The following is an 18,469-nucleotide window of genomic DNA, read 5'->3' on the forward strand; positions in this document are numbered from 1 at the left end:
TCCGTCAAAAGTTGATGTAACTTCTGGTAGCCCCTCTCCAAGGCCAGGCTCACGGGCGTAGCACCTTCGTTGTTGTGGATGCTGAGCGCTCCTCTTCCTCCTGGCTGCTGGAGCAGAAACCATGTCAGCCGCAGCAGACCCAGCCTCACCGCGAAGTGCATCAGTGTCTCCCGAGGGATGTTCTCTGGGAATAAAGAAGGAAAAAGAAATAGGAATTTGCAGGCTGCAGTCGAGGTGAATGCCATTTCCCCACATCCTTGCTACTGGAGACAAGCCATGCACACGCCGAGGACTGCACAATGGCTGGCACGAAACTGGAGGTGCTGACAGCCAAAAAGCCAAGGAACCTAAACACTGCAGCACCTGGAAAAACATGCTCAGCACAAGCTGGCTGTGAAATCCAGGAGAGACCAGCGCCTGAAAGCAAGGGACTAGCTATGGTGCGACTGAACGTGCGCAGGACCTCTCGGGGTAAGACTGAAAGACCACAGAAGCCAACGTGAAAAGAACGGCTTCATGGACAGCCACGACAACCACAAAGCTGCCCTATAGAGCCCGGCATGTTCGGGTGGGTTTTTTTATACATCCAACCCCTTTTTTTCCCCCATGCCCAGGACCAGGTTTTAGGAATGGACGAGTTCTGTTATTTAACGGGACACTGATTTGTCCCAAGGCATGAAGAAAATGAACTGCAAGTGAAGCACATACGCAGAGCGGTTATAAAACAGAACAGTTTAGCCTCTCATATAGACATAAAAAACTGAGGGTTTTGATTTCCTGGTTTCACTGTGCCTTAGACCAGCTTTTCTCAGCTTTCCACAGTAGCTCTGTAATTCTGAGCAGCAGCATTTATAAACTAGTAATCTCCTCTGCTGCTTTTTATGTTTAATAACCGTGACCTTCTAATTTGGTAAAAGTCACTCTTGAGCCTAAAGCTTTCATCTCGGAAAAGTGTCCCCCTCCTCCAAAAGCTGCAGCTCTACAACTCTGCTCTGAAAAGCTTCAATCAGAAATGGGCTCCAGATGCACTGCTGAAATACGGCACTTGCAGATCAAAGCGTGGTACTTCTGTAGGGAGGGCAAAAGCATTTGGGTTAAAAAAACTGCAAGAAATACAAATTTGTTCTTTTAATTAACAAAGGCTTTCAGTATTGACTGGCAGCAACAACAACAGAAAAGCACCAGCTGGGTCTGCGTAAACGGCGCCAATGAGCACGCTTGGTATAATACCTTCAGTATCATAGCGATGATTTATTTGGGTATTAATTTGGTTGCCAGCCAAACCTATACAGTAGGTTTAAAAATGCAAGTGTATAATGCATCTAAGATTTAATTAAGTATTTTTTCTCCAAGAAGCATGCCTCAAGAGAAATCATCTCTTCAGCGGGCTGTTGTTTTTCTTGCTCACTTTCTTAAGGGACATCATTAAGACCTTTAGTGAAGAACGAAGCAAGAAGGGGGGAGTTCTGCCCTGCCCGACACACAGTTTTTCCCCACTTTTTGGATCAGTTCCCGAAGAACTAATCTGTATTCAAGAACCAAAGCTTTCTGGCACCATCTCTCTTCCATATGACTCCAAATTGGGTTTCTGGGCTACAAACCAAGCCTTCCTCCCTAACCTCCTCTTGATTACCATAAAGCAAAACCACGCCGTCCTGAATACACGAGTACGTCTGAACGGAGGTTCCAGCTGATCAGAGGAAAAGGGAATAGCTGAGCTCACTAAGAGACAAATTCTCAGCCCGTGGGAGAGTAATGACAAGGATTTTGGTGTCAAGTGCTATAGAGTGCAGTGCTTTAGAAATAAACAACCAACAAAGTAGTTAATCAACAGCTGCCAGTCTTGGCCTTAACAAATAATGAAAAATAACACACCCTACAGATAAGACATAAGGGAAAAACTACTGATGAGGTTGAAAAAAGGAGGAAGTGCGGATACAGGTTGTACTTAAGTGGAGTGAAAGCAGATGCCCAAGGTTTCACTCAGGGAACTTGCACAAAATTCCTGCATTAGTTGTAGGAATAAACTGGCAGTCAGCTAGCATAATTAAAGCAACACAACTCTTCCTGCTGCGGATGTAGGAAGCACAAAAGCACTTATGTTGGAGCAAATGACTGGTGTCCAAATAAAGAACGCGTTGCACTGGTCTGACCGCATCTGTTCCAGCAAGGGAGCTCCTGCTCTAGCTGCTTTGTTGGAAGGGGACATCATCTTCCTCGCTGAAACGGATACCCTCGCACCAAAACCGAGCAGGGCAGACCTGAAAGGCACAAGCACGGACTCCCAGGCCAAAATCCTTCCTCCTCCTTCAGCTGAGAGCTGCATGGTTAGGCAGCAGCAACTTTTACACCCCAACTGACAGTTCGCCAGCAAATCACACACCAGCTGCGGGCCTTGAAAGGTGCTGGCAGCTGCTCATCCCACCCCGGCTCCAGCTGGGTGCCCCTCCCTACCTCCTATTTCCAGAGAGGAAATGCCCCTCCCGATGTCCCGAACCTTCACGGGAGTTAAGCTGCTCATTTGACTGCACTTTTTGAACATCCCACCCTTTTCCCCATTCTTTTGAAACAATCTTCACTATTGTCAGACTAGTGGATGCAGGTGGCTGGAGGTGCCTACCAACGCGACTGAACGGTCGTGGCACTGCCCCAATGCCTCTGAGCAACAACGGCGTGCACAGAAGACGTGTACAAGACGTGGCGTGTTGCCATCCCGAGCGTACTAAACACACAAATTCACTCTCCAGGCCCAGCTGAAAGGATCTGCCTGACATATAAACTGGCCCGAGGCCATCCTGACAGATGGGCATGGATGATGGCAGCACAGAGACGAAGTACGGCGCATCCAACAACTGCGGGGCCCTGGGCAATGGCTTTAGAAGGTTTTGGAGTGTGCAAAACTTGCACAGCTACAGTGAAAAGGCACGTGCCATCTGGGGACTGGATTAACTACTAACATACAATGAAAAATACATCCGCCTGTGTACGGCATTGCTCAGAACAAGCCAAGAGCGGGTCTGCATTGAGCATGGGAGTGCTGCGGGATGGAGAAGGGAGGGAGCCAGGCAGCATCCCTACAGCCGCCCTACCTCTGAAGGGATGGAGCTCGTACCACAGGACGTTGGAAATTCAGCCAATGATTATAGTGTCCTGGCATGGTGTAAAATGCCTTCTCCAGCTACGGAGAACAACAAAAGCTTTGACAAGCAATAGCCTGAGCTTTTTCTCCTACCACACGTCAAGCATGAGCTTCTCATCTTAAAATGGCTGTTCTTTGAATGTCAACAAAAAGGTTCTTGCAATTAGGAAACTGTGGAAATACAAGACACACGATACTGGAAAGGCCAAGATTGTTTTTGTTCCTTTCTCGTTTCCTAGTAATAGGCAAGAGTTGAAACATATGATTATTGTCCCATAATGGCAGGGCACTCTAATCCAGCTGGCAAAACAGAAGACTTTAGATGTATTATTTTTATGTATTTTTCTTTGCAGCTGTGACACATGAACAGACGGTTTATCTGGGTAACTAAGGAAAAAAAAATCTGTAGAAGAACATCAAATGTACTTTGCTAACTGTAAAGGATTAAAGTTTAAGGTGCTATTATCACTAAACAAAAAAGCATTGAAGAGGGAAAAAAAAGCAGTTTGGGTATGACACATCTGAGAACACAAACTGTTCCTTAAGTAAAAACTTTCATTTTAATCCTGGTTAAAGAACAGTAATAATAATAACAAACTATTCCTTTTTGAAACCTGCTGTTTATTTAGAGTTAGGCACACCAAACTGCTCACTTTGTCCTCCAAAGCCTGAGACAGCTCATTGAGGAAGAGAAAGCCATGGACGGGAACAGCTCCGAGAATCTCACACTCATCTTCCTGGGATGGTGACCTTCACTTGTTTCTCAGATGAAATCACGTATTCTTGGCAATTCTGAAATCCACCATCAAATCTGGCCTCAGAACTTTGTTCTCTTTGTTTCTGGCTGGAAATGCTCTCAGTGCTCAGCTCAACCCTCGAGAAGCACAGGGAGCAGAGAGCAGAAACAAGCCGTCACTTTATGCCGAGGTCCTGCACGAAGGCTTGAGAGACGAGTACCAAAGGAAGGTCAAGGCGAAGACACTGTGTTTGGAGTTTCAAGTTCAGTTAATAAAACGATGTGTGGGTAATTCTTTTTTAGTCTTATAAACAACAAATTTTTCAAAGCACACCAAAGGATCTTCGTGTCCTCATTCCCACTAATATCTAAGGGAACAGAAACGCTCTCCTGCCAACGATTTCTCAGCCACAGACTGAGCAGTACATTTCAGACACTGGCTGAGCAAGAAAAAGCATTTTCTGCTTCACATTTTCCACTGAAGAGGGCATTAAATTTAGGTATGGAAAAGATTTTTTTTTTCATCTTATCAAGTGCTGTAGCTGAACAGAGCACTTTGTGCGGTAGGCTCAGAAAAGGTCGTGCCGATTTCTAATATACAGTCCTTTATCAGAGGGCAGAGAGAAAGGTGGGAAGCAGACTGGAAAGAATACAAAACCCAAAGAAAAGAATGCTAGTAACTATTACCCCGAAAGCATTCAAGAGGAAACTATAAGAGGAGTGCAGGAGATGAGCAGATTAAAGCTTCATGTCAGAGAAACATCATCAGCCACATCTCCGTAACATGCTCCAATGGAAAAAAACGTTAGCTCCTAACAACCAAATTTCATTTTAGTTATTTCTGGAAAGCTTTGAAAAGCCTTTTTTAGGCTTCTTGTTTGTCTCTTTTTAATGAGGCTTTTTTGGTTACTTTCTCTCTTCAGACATTCTCTCTTTCTGTATTCTGTTGGGATCCTTCTGATCTCTCATCCTGGTGGCCCGCTGCATTGCACACTACAGTCCTACTGGTTTTGATGCGAAGTTATCAAACCTGCAACGCAACCCAGACTGTTCCAAACTGGGGCAAAGCAACTTCTTCTCCACCGACCTCCTACCTGGTGAGCTCGCGGAGCTTTATTTCTTAAGGAGCGCGTATTGCACAGGGATGTTTATTATTCAGCGCTCCTGAAGCCGTACGCATTGAAGACGTCAGCAGCTGCATTCCTAAAGTCAGGGAGATGCTACGGGTTTTATCTAGTAAGATGGCCTCCTGGTTATCCGCCCGCATCTGCGGCTATCTCGCAGCTCATCAAAGGGCCGGCTTCTCCCCGCGCTCCCAGGGGAAGGGCTCGCTGTCCCGGCCGATCGTCACAGCGCTCCGAAAGCACCGTCTTGAAAAGCCCACACCGCCAGAATCGTAACCACGGGTCTGGATTTCACCACTTATTTTGATGACTAAATTGACGGGACAGTGTTTCCTCAAAGACATTTTGAAAGCGGTCTGTTTACTGCTGATAGCTAACTCAAGGATTAAGCTCTGTAAGCTTTTCATACCTGAGCCTTAGATCCTCCCTGATTTTTTTCCTGCCTTTTTTCCTTACTGCAACACAAACAAGCCATAATCATTACTTCTATCTCCAAATACTGTTTTCATTTTCCAGTTAGTTTATTTTCTGTTTAATAATTTAAAATAGAAAATTACAGTCCTGTATTTATACTGCACATACCCTCGGAATACATATTAAATTTTGATTTCTAGATATAAAGTGTAACCATCTGTTTGGTTTTAACAACAGCCTTCCAAATGTCACTGGGAACAGTAAATAACCCTACCCTCAACAACAGTAATGACCACGTTCTTTAGAAAGTTGCAGTGCACTTGCAGTAATTAAGGCTGACATGATTATACAGCACCTGAAAGTAATGCTGTGTTTGGAACACCATGGTAACAAAAGCAATCCCTAATTGCGGATAGTCTGAGATACATTTTTGGATGCCATTTGAGTTCCCGCAGGTTGACAGAGAATTAAGAGCAAAGCCCAGGAAGGGACGGTGCAGGGCTGGGGGAAGAGCAGAGCGCTGACGACACCGCGGCCCCGGGGCAGCAGCAGCAAGCAGGGAGGAGGCAGGATACCCGTGCCCATGGGGTTCAGATGCTCTCTGGATTTGGAATGCAAAGCCTTCACCTGCCCAAGCAAAAGCCCGGCCTGGTCCCTGCAAGGCAAGGACACGCTGCCGCCCCAGTGACACGGCACCGGCTTGGTTGGACTCGATGATCTTGAAGGTCTTTTTCAGCCTAGGTGATTCTGCGGTTTCCTCCATCTCCTGCAGTCTTGGCACGTACCAGGCTTTTTTTCACTGTTCAGATCACCTAACCAAATGGTCGTGAATCTTCTGTCTGCTCCCTGACAGCATCAGGGCACTCAGGTGCTCCCACCCCTGGTTCAGTACGGGACCTGTACGTTCCTCTCCCAACGTCCCATTATTGGCACAACAACAGCTCAGCATTCCCTGCAAAATGTTTTGTATCTGTGGATAAACCGATACTTAATGCAGAGTTACTGCAAGTCTTTCTGGGGTCTTTTCCTCTGAACTAAGGACTGAAGGCTTCTCTGAGGTCTTCTGCAAGTAGCAGGTGGGAGGCTGCACCCCAAGTATCCCACACTGCGGGTGGAGTTGTGGAGAATGAGGAAAGTAAGAAGTGGTGATTGGGAAGGCAATTTAGAAGTCAGATGTACAACATCCTAAGACCAAACCAAACAGCAAAAACATGGCCAACAAATGCTGCTACTGGAAAAGGACCAAAACACCTCAGCTCCCTTCTCTGCTTTCCAGTCAGCTCCTTCCACACAGGACCAGAGCGTTGATCGAAATGCCCCGAAATCCAGCTACACCCGGTGAGAGCAGCTGACATGAGGAAAGCTTGAGAATAGGCTTTATACATAGCCATGTATTTTACTGAGGAAACTTCTCCATAAAGAAATTGTTAGTTGGAAACCTTATGCAAGTCAATGCGTGACCAAATCAGAAGGGTAAAGAATTAGAAACAAGAAATTTGGGTAAGAGTATCATCTTCCCAGAGAAAAGCAAACAAGGAAAGCTGTAAGGTGAGACCACTGACAAACAGTTTCAGCAAAACGATTCTGTTTTCTGAACTCGCTTTTCCATCAGGGATTCACAAGGTCCAACCACTGCCCCCCACCACACGAGCATCGCTGTCGGTCGCTGGTAAGACCAGGCTGGGTATCGCACTCCACGCTCCGACTGCTGAACAAAAAGCTTGTCATCAAAGTCCAAGTCCTACAAAAACAGTCTGGGGCTAAATGTGGCACAAAGGCTTCATTCAGAGCTTACTGAGGTCCAAATGAATCCACTTTTTTCAATGAATTTTAGGTGATGAACAAGGGAATGTGCTAACAGATTATTTTAGTCTTTTACATTGTACCAGAGCAATATAAATTAATAAATACTGGTTTTGAGCAATGTTAATCAAATACAATAAAATTACCGTATAGATTAATCAATACTGCTCAATGCATGTGATTTGGGGGCAGTTTCCTTTTAAGCAACAAAAACTTTTGCTCTTCCAGACCAGTGAAAATAAAACCAATGAGAATACTGCGAACGAACATATTGGGTTTTTGACAATGCTCTGATGACAACACAGGAAGAAACGCTGATTTTATTTTCAATTTATTTCAATGAAAATGATGTTTAAAGAGATGACAAGAAATAAATGTAAAGAATATCTAGTGTGAAACACTACTGGGATTACGGAGACCGAACAAACTTCATTCTTGTTGAATGGCAACAGCTAATTTAAGTAGGTTACGGACAAAAAAAAAAAAAAAAAAAGAAAGGTGTTCCACTGGAATGTTTGCAAATGTCCTCTAGCAGTTTTAAATAATTTTGGAGGTATTTTTAACCCGCAGCTGAAACAATGTGTTCTTAGCAATTTGGCTATAAGAACGCACCATGCCTTTAATCTTGAGCAATGGCAAACCCTTAAAGAATGAAGGCCTTGGTCTGGCAACCAAAACATAAGCAAGCACACGATTCTTGCATAGCTCTGGTGCAGAGCTATCCTGCACTTTTCCTTATTAAGTGTTACTTCTAGCAACCTCTCTGCCCTTTGGGGTGTGACAGCACTGAACTCGCCGTCCTCTGCTGGAAGACTTCGGAGTGGGTGAAGGAAGCCCCTGCCCGGAGCCATCCCCACCCCAAAAACCAGCACCAAACCGTGCTCAACCCCGGAGCGTGTACCCCAGTTCGTCCTGCAGAAAGGCCACAACCTCCTACCTCTCTCTAGACTCCAGCCCTTCAAAACATGGCCCTTTAAACATGTTTTATAGCAGCGGCCACCTCCAAACGGCGCTTCCCCACCACGCTGCTGTGCCCGGAGAGCTGGCTGAGGCTCGCCGCTCGCTCCTGCTTTCAGAGCTTTTGCTGAACAGCAGTGTTTTGTTTGCAGCCCACAAGAGCCCATAGAGACATGCCAGCTGAGAGGCGGCGCGAAAATCTTTCACGAAGGGATCTGACATTCTCTTTTGTTCTCATTTCTACAGCATTTTCTCCTTCGAGAGGGTTACTTGAAGTATCTGGCAGTGACATTTAGCAAAATGGGAAATATGAATCAGGGGAACTGTTGTAGGTAGTGAGGCAATGCAGGAGGGGCTGGCCCACTGCAGGGGCACAGGCCAGAGCATGCAGAATTGTTCTCGTGCTCCCACAATTTCAATCTGTGCTACGCTTTTTACTCTCCAAACCCCAAATTAACCCACAAGCACCACCAGAGAGGGGCGTTGTGTTTCACCACAGAGCAGCTTTTCCTAATGCAGCTCTCCGTCATGAACCAGAGACATCTCTTCCACCTCGTTCCCCCAAATTAGGGTTACGTGACCAAAAGAATGATTATACATACAAATCCTTCCTGTCACAATCACAAGAATTCCCCCAAGTTCCCCGTGCATAATTAGCTCACTGAAAACGAACCACCAGATAAATCTGCCTGTGGACAAAAAGCTGGTCAGGGGATGAAAACCAGGCCAAGTCATGAACAAGCTGCCCTTACACGGTTACTTGTGAAAGGACTCACTGCAACGAACATTTCAGAGCACCAGCACTCTCAGATGGAAGCTGCATTTCCTGCCATGGTGTCTGTTCCCTCACATGAATGCATGCCTGCAGAAACCTCGCACGCGGTGCCAAAACGCTCAGCTCCCCCTCCTCACTGTAAGATGCAACAGATGCTCCTCGGGTCCATTAGCATTCACAGCCCCACGCCATCGGGACTTTCAGGCACATAAGCGTATGCTGAGCAAATCGGTGGAAACCCTACGGCCTGATTTCCCTAAGTACTGATTTTCCTAAGAGTAACTGAAGTCAAAAAGAAAAACTAGATCTCTGCCTTCCTGCGAAGTCAGCAACACTTAAGAGCTTCAATGGAAATGTTCATTAATTAACAGCGCTTTGCCAGTCTTTGACTGTGTTTTCATCACTTAAACAAAATAGAAATGCCTGTGTTATCACAACTTTTTAAAATGCAAAAAGAAACATCAGGAGAAAAACTACCAAGTGTTTATCTCCTGGTAAACAGACAACAGCGTCGGAATTTCTATCCAGAAACCACTAAATATGATCCCATCTTTGAATGTCTCCTAACACTGCTTCAGCTGCCTGCCCATGCATTCATGTTTACAAAAACAGTCAGAGGAAAAGAAAGCAGAAAAAAAAATCCTGCAGAAAACCCCCGTCAGGGCAAGCAGAACTGCAGCCTCTGTGCTGAACAAACCACGTCCCATTCCTCTTCCAGTGCTCGTGCTGCCGTATCCCATAAAAGATAGCGGGTGCCCCACAGCCATGTTCCTTATGTGCAACTATTTGCCAAAGTACCCCCAAAATTTACAGCAACAATTTGTACGCACCGGAACTAGCCCCGCAGTGCCCCAGGATGCTTCCTTAAAGCTCTCCCATGCCAAAACCAGCAGATCTCCAAGGCTATGGACATGCTATGGGAGCATATCAAATGCTCCCACTCTTCTGCTCTGCAGTTATCACAGACTTTGGGCCAGCGCTGACCTTTATTTATAAGCTCAGTAGCCCTCACTGCTGTGGTTGAGGGCTAATATCGGTCAGGCTTTCCCACTTCCACTCTCTTTTATTCGCAAAATTATCCAGGCTCACTTTGGGGAACATCTGTGTTCGCTCAGACGGCCGTACAGCCAGGACGCTGCACAAAGCCTCGGGGTGCTTGCACACCAACTGTGCTGCCCGCAGGCAGCCAGCCAGCTCCTCCACGAGACATTAGATGTGTTTTGCACACATCGCATCCCTTTGCACCTGTGCTGTAAAACCAACATCCATCAAAGTGCCGAGGCTGTCACAAGGCTAATATTCCCCAGGACATTCAGGTTCCTACACAGACCCATTTCTTTCAGGAAATCTGAGAAGCACGATGCTGATGCGTGCAGAGCACTGCAAAGACACAAAACCCCCACCGGGGTGTGTGTTACAACACTGACCTCTCACCACAGCATGCCCTATTTTATAGCAGAAGACACAGAGGAAACATCGGTGCCTTCTGCATTGCAGGGTGTCTGAAGTGCAAAGCACAGGACGCAGAAGATGCAGTAGGACACGGGGTACATCATGTCCCACCTCTCCGCACGAAGACCAACGCATATTTTGAAAGTCACGTGGATGGCTCCCAAAGCAGATGACTTTTTCCCCCTCTTCCCAGCCCCATCTCCCGCGTGCCCCCATGCTCCTCACCGTTCAGGGACTGGTCTGCTCCCAGCACGTTCCATTCTGCCGGCAGCTTCAGGTGTCGAAATGCCAAAGCCACTTTCTCATCCAAAAAGTCCACGTCGGCAGCGGGTGGTCTTGACCGGTCCAAGAAGCGGGTGAAGATGAGTGCCTGCTGGTTCCCCGCGCAGGTGGCCAGAAACTGGGCTGCGTCGTAGGCTTCATCCTGGATGAACTGGAAACTCTCTTCTGCCACGACCAGAATGGGATGGCCTTCTTTGGAGGCACAAAGTACCACCTTCACCGTCTCACAGCAGTCATGGCCTGCAAAATAAAACCAAGGGAAATGGTATAGGAGAGAGAATTACACATGTTCTTTATATTAAATCAGATAAAAATGAGTTATTGAGGGTCACAACTCTATATTAAATGCTTTCTTGGGAGTTTACATATATTTGCAGAGACAAGTATTTCTTGTAGAGCTTAAAAGGAAAAGATGTGTAATTCCTCTCTTTTTATTTGTTGCAATATAAATCCATAAATACCTAAGCAGCTCTGATCTGACCAGACTATTTTTGATCAGCTACAAGTAAATTCAATGAAAGATTTTGCCAATACACCAATGGAAGTTATGGTCCGACCAGCTAGATTACACGGTCAGACAAGCTTTTCTTTTCCAGCTCCACCGGACTCGGGAACTCACCAGAAACTAGAACCCAGGTGCTGTGAAATTGCCTACTCCAAAAGCTGTCCCAGCACTTGGCTCGGACGACAACCACTGCGACGTCACCTAACGCACAGACCTACAAAGCAGCAGTCACTAGGAGAGCACAGCCTGAAAGACAGAAGTAAAACTAAGCTGCTTCTGCTAAATAAAAACCTGGAAATGGCCACTTGCCATATTTGCCAAACGAGGCGGGTTGAAGCTCGGTACCTTTATTTAATTAGGGCAGGGGAAGCAAAAGAAAGGATGTCTTGGCGTGGCAACAGTTTTACTGACCCAGAAGCTTGAAAAATAAAGTTTAGAGGGGAAAAAAAATCTTTCGGCGATTTAAAAAGGAAAAATATACTATGTGCCCAACACGGCCAGCACTGGCAAGTGTCAGACGTGCCCCTTCAATAATAAGGCTCGTGTTGCAAGCCCACCGTGCGGCACAGCTCCTTGTTCCAGTGTCAGCCTGACGTCAGCGCTGTTTTTGCCAGAACAGCACGGACCCGTCGCTAATTACTGGAACAGCTTCTTTTTGCCCATGACCTCAGCATCCTACTACATTCATGAAACCCGACTTAATTCAATACAAAATGACGATTTATTTTTAAAGGCTTGAAAATTCTATTTAAGCCCCTATTTGTGGTCAGTGGGAAAGTTTCCTTCTTGTGTCAGGGCCCTTTGCCGTTGATTTCACTGACAAAAGGAAAATATGTCCCTAATCTCTGCAGCCATTCAGCCGACCTTCCAAATCTGTTGAGGCTCTTGGCACCCGTACAGGTTTGTCTGCTGAAAGAGGCGATCCTGAAGTTAATTGAAAGGTCAAAATTGCTATTAGGACACTGCGGGCAGCACCAAAATTGTCCGAGACGAGGTTGTGCGGCTTCCTAAGGAGAGCAAGTGCAGCTGGAACTGTATCAAAGACAAATGATGTGAAAGCTGAAGGAACAGACAAACTAGCAGTGATGTTACAACTAAGAGTAAGGGTGAGAAGTCCTTTTTTTGCTGTTCTTTGGAAGCTGTGGCTAAGCCTCACTTGGAGAAAAGCACGGGATGCGGTGAGTCCTCGCATCCTAAAGCAGCGAGGACTTGGAAATATTGGACACGTGTTCAGAGTTCAGTCCGTCACCAGCTGTCAGGACAGGCAGTGGCAGAGACCTCGGTGGCCCAGAGGAAGCCCATGCAGGAACTCTATGCATGAACACAGCAGAAACCTTGAATATTCAAGGCAGAAGGTGCAATTTGGGGGGAACTACCCCTTAATGCAGTTCAGAACTATACATCCCTCCCCCTATACCTTCTTGCTTTGCCCATCTTCCTTTGAATATCAGAATAAGGAGCTAGTGAGACTTACTGGCGTTGTTTAAAGCCTCCACAAAACCCCGAGCTGTACGCAGCCTGAAGAGCACCGCGCTATCCTACGAAAGCTGACTCAAGGGCTGTGAACTTGGCTCTCCCTCACGCAAAGCAGTGCAAGTTCGCTAGAATGCGAAGTTAAAAAAAAAAATCCTAATAAAAGATTGCCTAATAGCATGAGAAAAGCTAAACCTTTGATTTTGATTTTTATTTTTTTAAAACTATTTTTCTCTATTCCCCTAAGAATCCCATCTGCAAAACACCCTAGAACACAGCCACTCTGCCAGAAAGCCGGTTGTCCTTCAGGACTGGAGCTGGAGGCAAACACGGCCACCTAGCAGTCACGGAGAAACACATCAGGACGGTCCCTTCCTTGTGATGAAGCCAAACAACCCTTGCGTGGGGCAGCAAGAGCTCAGTCATGACAACAACTGGAGAAACCTCAGTCAAGAAACGTGGTCTCCTTAAACGGGCACGGGTGAAACGCCAGGCTTGCAGGAAATTTAAGGAAATGCAATTTAGGCTCCTGCAAAATGAATGCAGGAGCATTCAACATGACACAAGCAGAGGTGACAACCTCTCCTAACTCCCACCAGCACCTAACGCAGCCCTGAAAGCGAGGTGACAGAGCCAACAACCCGTGTCCGTCTGATGGGATCAAACGAGCATCCCGCTAAACCCTGGGGAATGCTCTTCTGAAGGGCAACCCCTCATGAGGCTTTGATGTTCTCCTTCCCCACATCCGAAGAGATGTCAGGCTCGGGGGGAAGAGTCTGGGACAGGTTCTGACTTTGGCAAACAGTTCAAACGAATGAGGAGCAATAAATATGATTGCTCAAGAGGTCTCTGCCCCCTGCTTTGAAACAGCTACAGGGACGTCGTAAGCAAAGGGCCCGAAGAGCCGAGCGCGCGCACACGACCTTCTGCATGACCCGCTGGTGGGGCCGGGCTTTGTCCACATCAAAGCCCTGCTTCCTGCGCCTGGACCAGCAGCTGAACTTCAACAGCCCCTTTTCCCAGAGCACGTCGAGCAGCGTTAGGAAAAGTGAGCTCAGCTTTCTGGCACTCTCAGGAGATAAGTGGTTATCATCTGCGGAACAAGCCCAAAGCTGTTTTTACGAGGTTAAGTAACTTGCCCAAGATCAGAAAGAGCTCAGGGCAGTGCCGGAACGGAGGCTATTGCTCTGAATTGTCTCCTTGCTGCTCCAGCAGGCAGACAGTGAGGTTTTCTCCTAGCACGAGGTGCCACAAGCACCAGGGTGCCGGCTACCCGCCGCTGCGCTCCCCTCCAGGAGCGGAACAAAACCCTTCTGACTCACCGCAGAGGTGAAAAACCCGGGTGCGTCAGGGAGAACGACGAGCCTATTTATAGGCTGTCTGCAAAGGTTTGCCTTTTAGAAGGCTGAAAAACGCAGGGGGCTGAATAAATCACGCACGTGGGTGCACCCACAAATTGCAAGAGACATCTCGGAGCTTTCGAGCGCGACTGGGTTTGCAATGCTGCACAACGCTGACTGCCTTCCGTCGCCTCCACAAACCTGGACCCCTGGCCAAAACAGCGAAAGCAAATGGTTAAATCCTGAACACGGCCACACTGTTATCATCCAGCAATACTCCAACCTGAATTTTAACTCCTCCAACAAACATGGCAGTGTTTTTACCACGCTGATGTCTCACGCTACATGCTGTTCTCTTCTTCGTACAGTTTTTGCCACAGTACAATGTTACATCATTTCTGCGCTAGCCTAACCGTGACAAAAGTCAAATCACCCACCCCCTAATTCTTCCTCTATTGCATTTTACCCCATTTCTCCTTCTCCTCCTCAGTTTGTTGCTCCAAATTTAGAAGCACTCGACTACTCGGTACTACTTGGCCACGCCAACAAACTGCAGGAAAAATACAGAAATTTTAAAACTTTCCAGTCTACGCAGCAATGGGCGCAGCGGTTGCTTCTGTCATGATAAAGTGAATTCCTCATCTTCACATAAACCCATACTTTAAAAATTGTTTAAAGCAAGACAACAGCTCTTCAATTACGGAATTCCTTCTCGGGCCACTCGGTGAAACTTGCTTTGGGCAATGCACAGCAACAGAAAGCGAGGAACGCGGGGTTCTGGCCTCTCTGCGCTCATCCCTGCTCAGATGAGATGCATCGGTCCGATAGCGCTGCCTCCTCTACGCAATAACGTTGCAAAACAACGAGGAGGATAAAAGGCGGAGGTTCGGAGCTGTGAGGGCTTGGCAGACAGGTTAATGTATGGTCACAGACCTGGCCGGCCAAGGGACACCCGTGTCATTGACCTGGGCTGTGGTTGAAAGGGTGGCGGCGGGACCCTCAGCAGGCTTCTCATCACTAAACAAGGCACACATGGAGACAAAACACTGTCGCTGCTAAACAGAGCTCTTACTAAAACATGATTTCATTTCCCACTGCTCTCAAAGTGGAAATCCTGTCCAAACCTCCTATTTTCAGAATTCACATTTGAGATAGCAGACAATGGGCCCCCAGCCTGGGCGGCTATTTAAAGCCCTGCTGGAAGCACGTGTTTAGGTTTGCCTGGTAGGTGACTAAGGACCACTGTGCTAATTGCATCCTCGGAGTTACCACGGTGGGGCTGAGCCTGAAGACATCTCATAAGGAGGTTTAAAAGCAGGACAGGGAAGACAGACAGCAATCCCCTGGAACAGTTTGCGTTCGCATCCACCAGATGTTGCCATCTGGTGGCTCGTAGACAGGCAAGTCAAGGGATCTCTCTCCCATGACCATCTGAAAAAGAGCTCTTTTCTCCTTTAGAAATCGCAAATTCTGGTTCTGAAAACTAGAGCCCGTATTTGAAGTGCGTAGGGGATTTACAGATATTGTCTTCCCCCTTGCATCACAAGAGACCTTATGAAATACACAGGCGCTGTATCACTGACGGACGGGAGCCTTTTTTTTTTTCCATTTTAAGCCCTGTGCTACTCATATGGAAAGTGTAGAAAGATTTTTTAAGGTCCTTTATGCTGCAGAGGTTCTTAAAAATCTGAAGAAGTGTAAGACCCCACACATTACCTCATAAATAATTTCAATGCAGATTCAATCACTTTTTCCTGTGACTGATGTCATCTCAAACTGGCATCATTTCCTTTTAATTGCACTGCCTAGAGCAATTAAGTACACCAAAGAGGACGGACTGCAAAAAAGTCTTCTTGGCTACACTGTTTTATTCTATTTTAGGGGTTTTTTTGTTTCATAATTAAGAGTATTCTAACATCCACAACTGGTACTGCCAAGTGGTCATTTGTTATGCAAGTTGTTTACCCTTTTGGTCTACCAGTACAAAGATTGTAATTCATGAAATATAGCTTTTTCTATGAAAAGTCGTTTCCTAGGGGAAAACAGAATCTGTGGTAGGAGAGAATAAAGCATGAACATATGTAAAGGATTTCACAGTAAAATAGAAGTTTGAAATGAAACTATTTCCAAACTAATTGAAATTAATTTCAGTTTACCCTTTCAACTAGCAGAAAGGAAGGAAGGAAAAAACAAAGAGCTATACGAATTCAGAACCACAATATATAAATAAATAAATAAAAATAAAAAGATTCAGAACCTGCTTCTCCACCCGAGCTGCACCCTGGACAGAAAGCTGCCTGGGACTGGGCCAACTGGAGCTCACAGGAGGGTTTTGGCTCTGGGGAAATGGCTGGCAGCTGGGCACTCTTGCAGGACACCTCCTGCCTCTGACGCTTCTCCTCCTCCCCTTTGAAATCCAGGCAAGGATCCCCTACCTTTTGAGGTCAACCGATGGGGAAAAGCGGTGTAGGTCTTACACCGAGAGGGCTCATGGCCATATAATGCATCACAACAGCATCACACCTCGCAGAATCACCTTAGCTATTGTTTCGGTGACTTAGCTTACAGACGTGCTAGTTCCTTCCCTTCCCCGGTCTGATTACGAGCTGCTGCAGCATTGCATTTACAGCACCTACAGTACCTGTCTCTCCCTATTTTGCTCCACGGGGCTCCCCGGTAATTCCCAGCTACCACACTTGTAGCACAAAGCCAAACCCGTGCCAGATGATGCAGCCACAGTTGCAGCACGCCAGCTCACAGCACCATGAGCTTTTTTCTGCGAGCTCCTCCAAGTGCGGCTGGGGAAATTCTCCCCAAATCCACCCGACAGCTTGCTGGTCCTGAGCTGCCCCCGCTGCACACTGAGCTTGGGGCTTTGGACTCGTGCGAACGAGGATGAGGTCGTTCTTTTTTTGTTGTTTTGTTTGCCGGACCATGCTTTGAGGCTTCATTTATTTTTGTTTTCTGTGGGGGAAAAACTGCTCCAGAAGCAGAGGCAGGAGATGAGGCTGCTGCCTTGCAATCAAGTTTCACTTCCTTGCTTTGACAGACTTTCTGTACGACCATGTGCCATTTGCTTGGCCATTCAACGTCTCCACTACCCTCCCTACCCTGCAGAGATGCTGGGAAGAAAACTGTATTAGAGATTAAGACAGGCTCAGTCACTACAGTAACAAGGACTGCATCATTTCAGCAGCAACAACAGTTTAGCCACAGCAGCCGAGGTGCTATCGCTTCTCTGTATCCCTCCCTGCTTACACTTTGTATTTTCTTAGTTCACAAAACGCAGTGTCCATGCTTTGGTAAGTAATGATATCCAAACCAGAGAAACGTTCAGTGCCACCGCATCTCTGCCTGCCGCGCAGATGGACCTTAGCAGGGGAAGTGCCCGATGAGAGTGCTTGAAATAGTTCTGCACAACTACTAAGTACCTCTGGTAGAGAGGAAATCTTATTAAATTATGGAAAATTTGAACCAGATCATTTGGAAATTGAAGCATCTTAATAGTCACAGTAAAGCAATAGCAAAACCAGGTTTTGGTACCTTTTCACCAAGGCAAACAGAAGCTCAGTTATAGCATACAACCTGATTTGTTCTTAGTTTGGCAAAAGAGCAATTGGAAGCACACAAAAGATTCACTGCCCAGTTCTTGCGACTCAGTAGTTTGTTTTGATGTTTTAGTTATGAACGATCAGATCAGCTGAGAACCTGTTTCTTACAAGGGGAAGCTATTCCCCTAAATTCCCGACACAGCCAATAGTGGGGCAGGATAACCACCTGTAACCACCCAGCCCATCCGTCAGAGCGAGTACAAAACCACGGGTATTACTCCATCCGTTGAGTGACTTCTGAATCTACATCTAGTGACATATTCAGGTACCTTTCTCAAGGCACTGAAGCTGAAATGATACGCACCTCATTACCTATAAAGGATTAACGACTATGCTGGGCTCCTCTCAACGTCCCTACTAGGAGCTGCTAAATTCTGTTGATGATACAAACAAGGCAGCAAACCAGGACACATCCTACATCCCTGAAGCCTCTTGGGTCCGATCCTTGCCTCCCTTTTTCCTATAGTATGACTCACAATCTTACTGCATCCGTAGTGAGCATTTTTTCCTTACTTTTATGTCACTTTTATAGTCTTTTCCTGTCCAAAAGACTCTCCTACACACGTGCACCTGGCTATCAGAATTCAAGGTGCCTTCGCTTCAAGCTCGATACTTGCGGATTGACAGCTGCATGTGGTAAACTTACACTCCTGTAAAATAACAGCACGGTTTTTAATCATTTTCCCTGCGCAGGGAAAGGCACCCAAAACCGCACGCGATGTTCGAGAGATGCTCTGGCGAGCGCAGCAGAGAGGCGGCACAGCCACCCCAGAAATTCTTGACATGAGCCATGGGAAAATGAAAGCCCGTTCCCTCTCCTTATAAATTTGCGCAACTCATTAATTGTTAAGGCACTGA

At 46.6% G+C, this 18,469-nt stretch overlaps 1 protein-coding gene across 8 annotated transcripts in view; it reads right to left on the bottom strand.

Moving 5' to 3' along the window:
- AKAP13 (A-kinase anchoring protein 13) overlaps positions 1-18,469 on the bottom strand; it is a 216,860-nt gene that overhangs the window by 117,378 nt on the left and 81,013 nt on the right. For all 8 annotated transcript variants that reach the window (XM_080607070.1, XM_080607073.1, XM_080607076.1 and 5 more), the window contains exons 6-7: positions 10,626-10,922; positions 1-184 (exon numbers count right to left, since the gene is read on the bottom strand). In XM_080607070.1, the coding sequence (XP_080463196.1) occupies positions 1-184; positions 10,626-10,922 (481 nt within the window). The remainder of the gene's footprint in view (positions 185-10,625; positions 10,923-18,469) is intronic.

The sequence above is a fragment of the Anser brachyrhynchus genome, assembly GCF_964034855.1.
Source record: "Anser brachyrhynchus genome assembly, chromosome: 11".
NCBI classification, from domain to species: Eukaryota; Metazoa; Chordata; class Aves; order Anseriformes; family Anatidae; genus Anser; species Anser brachyrhynchus.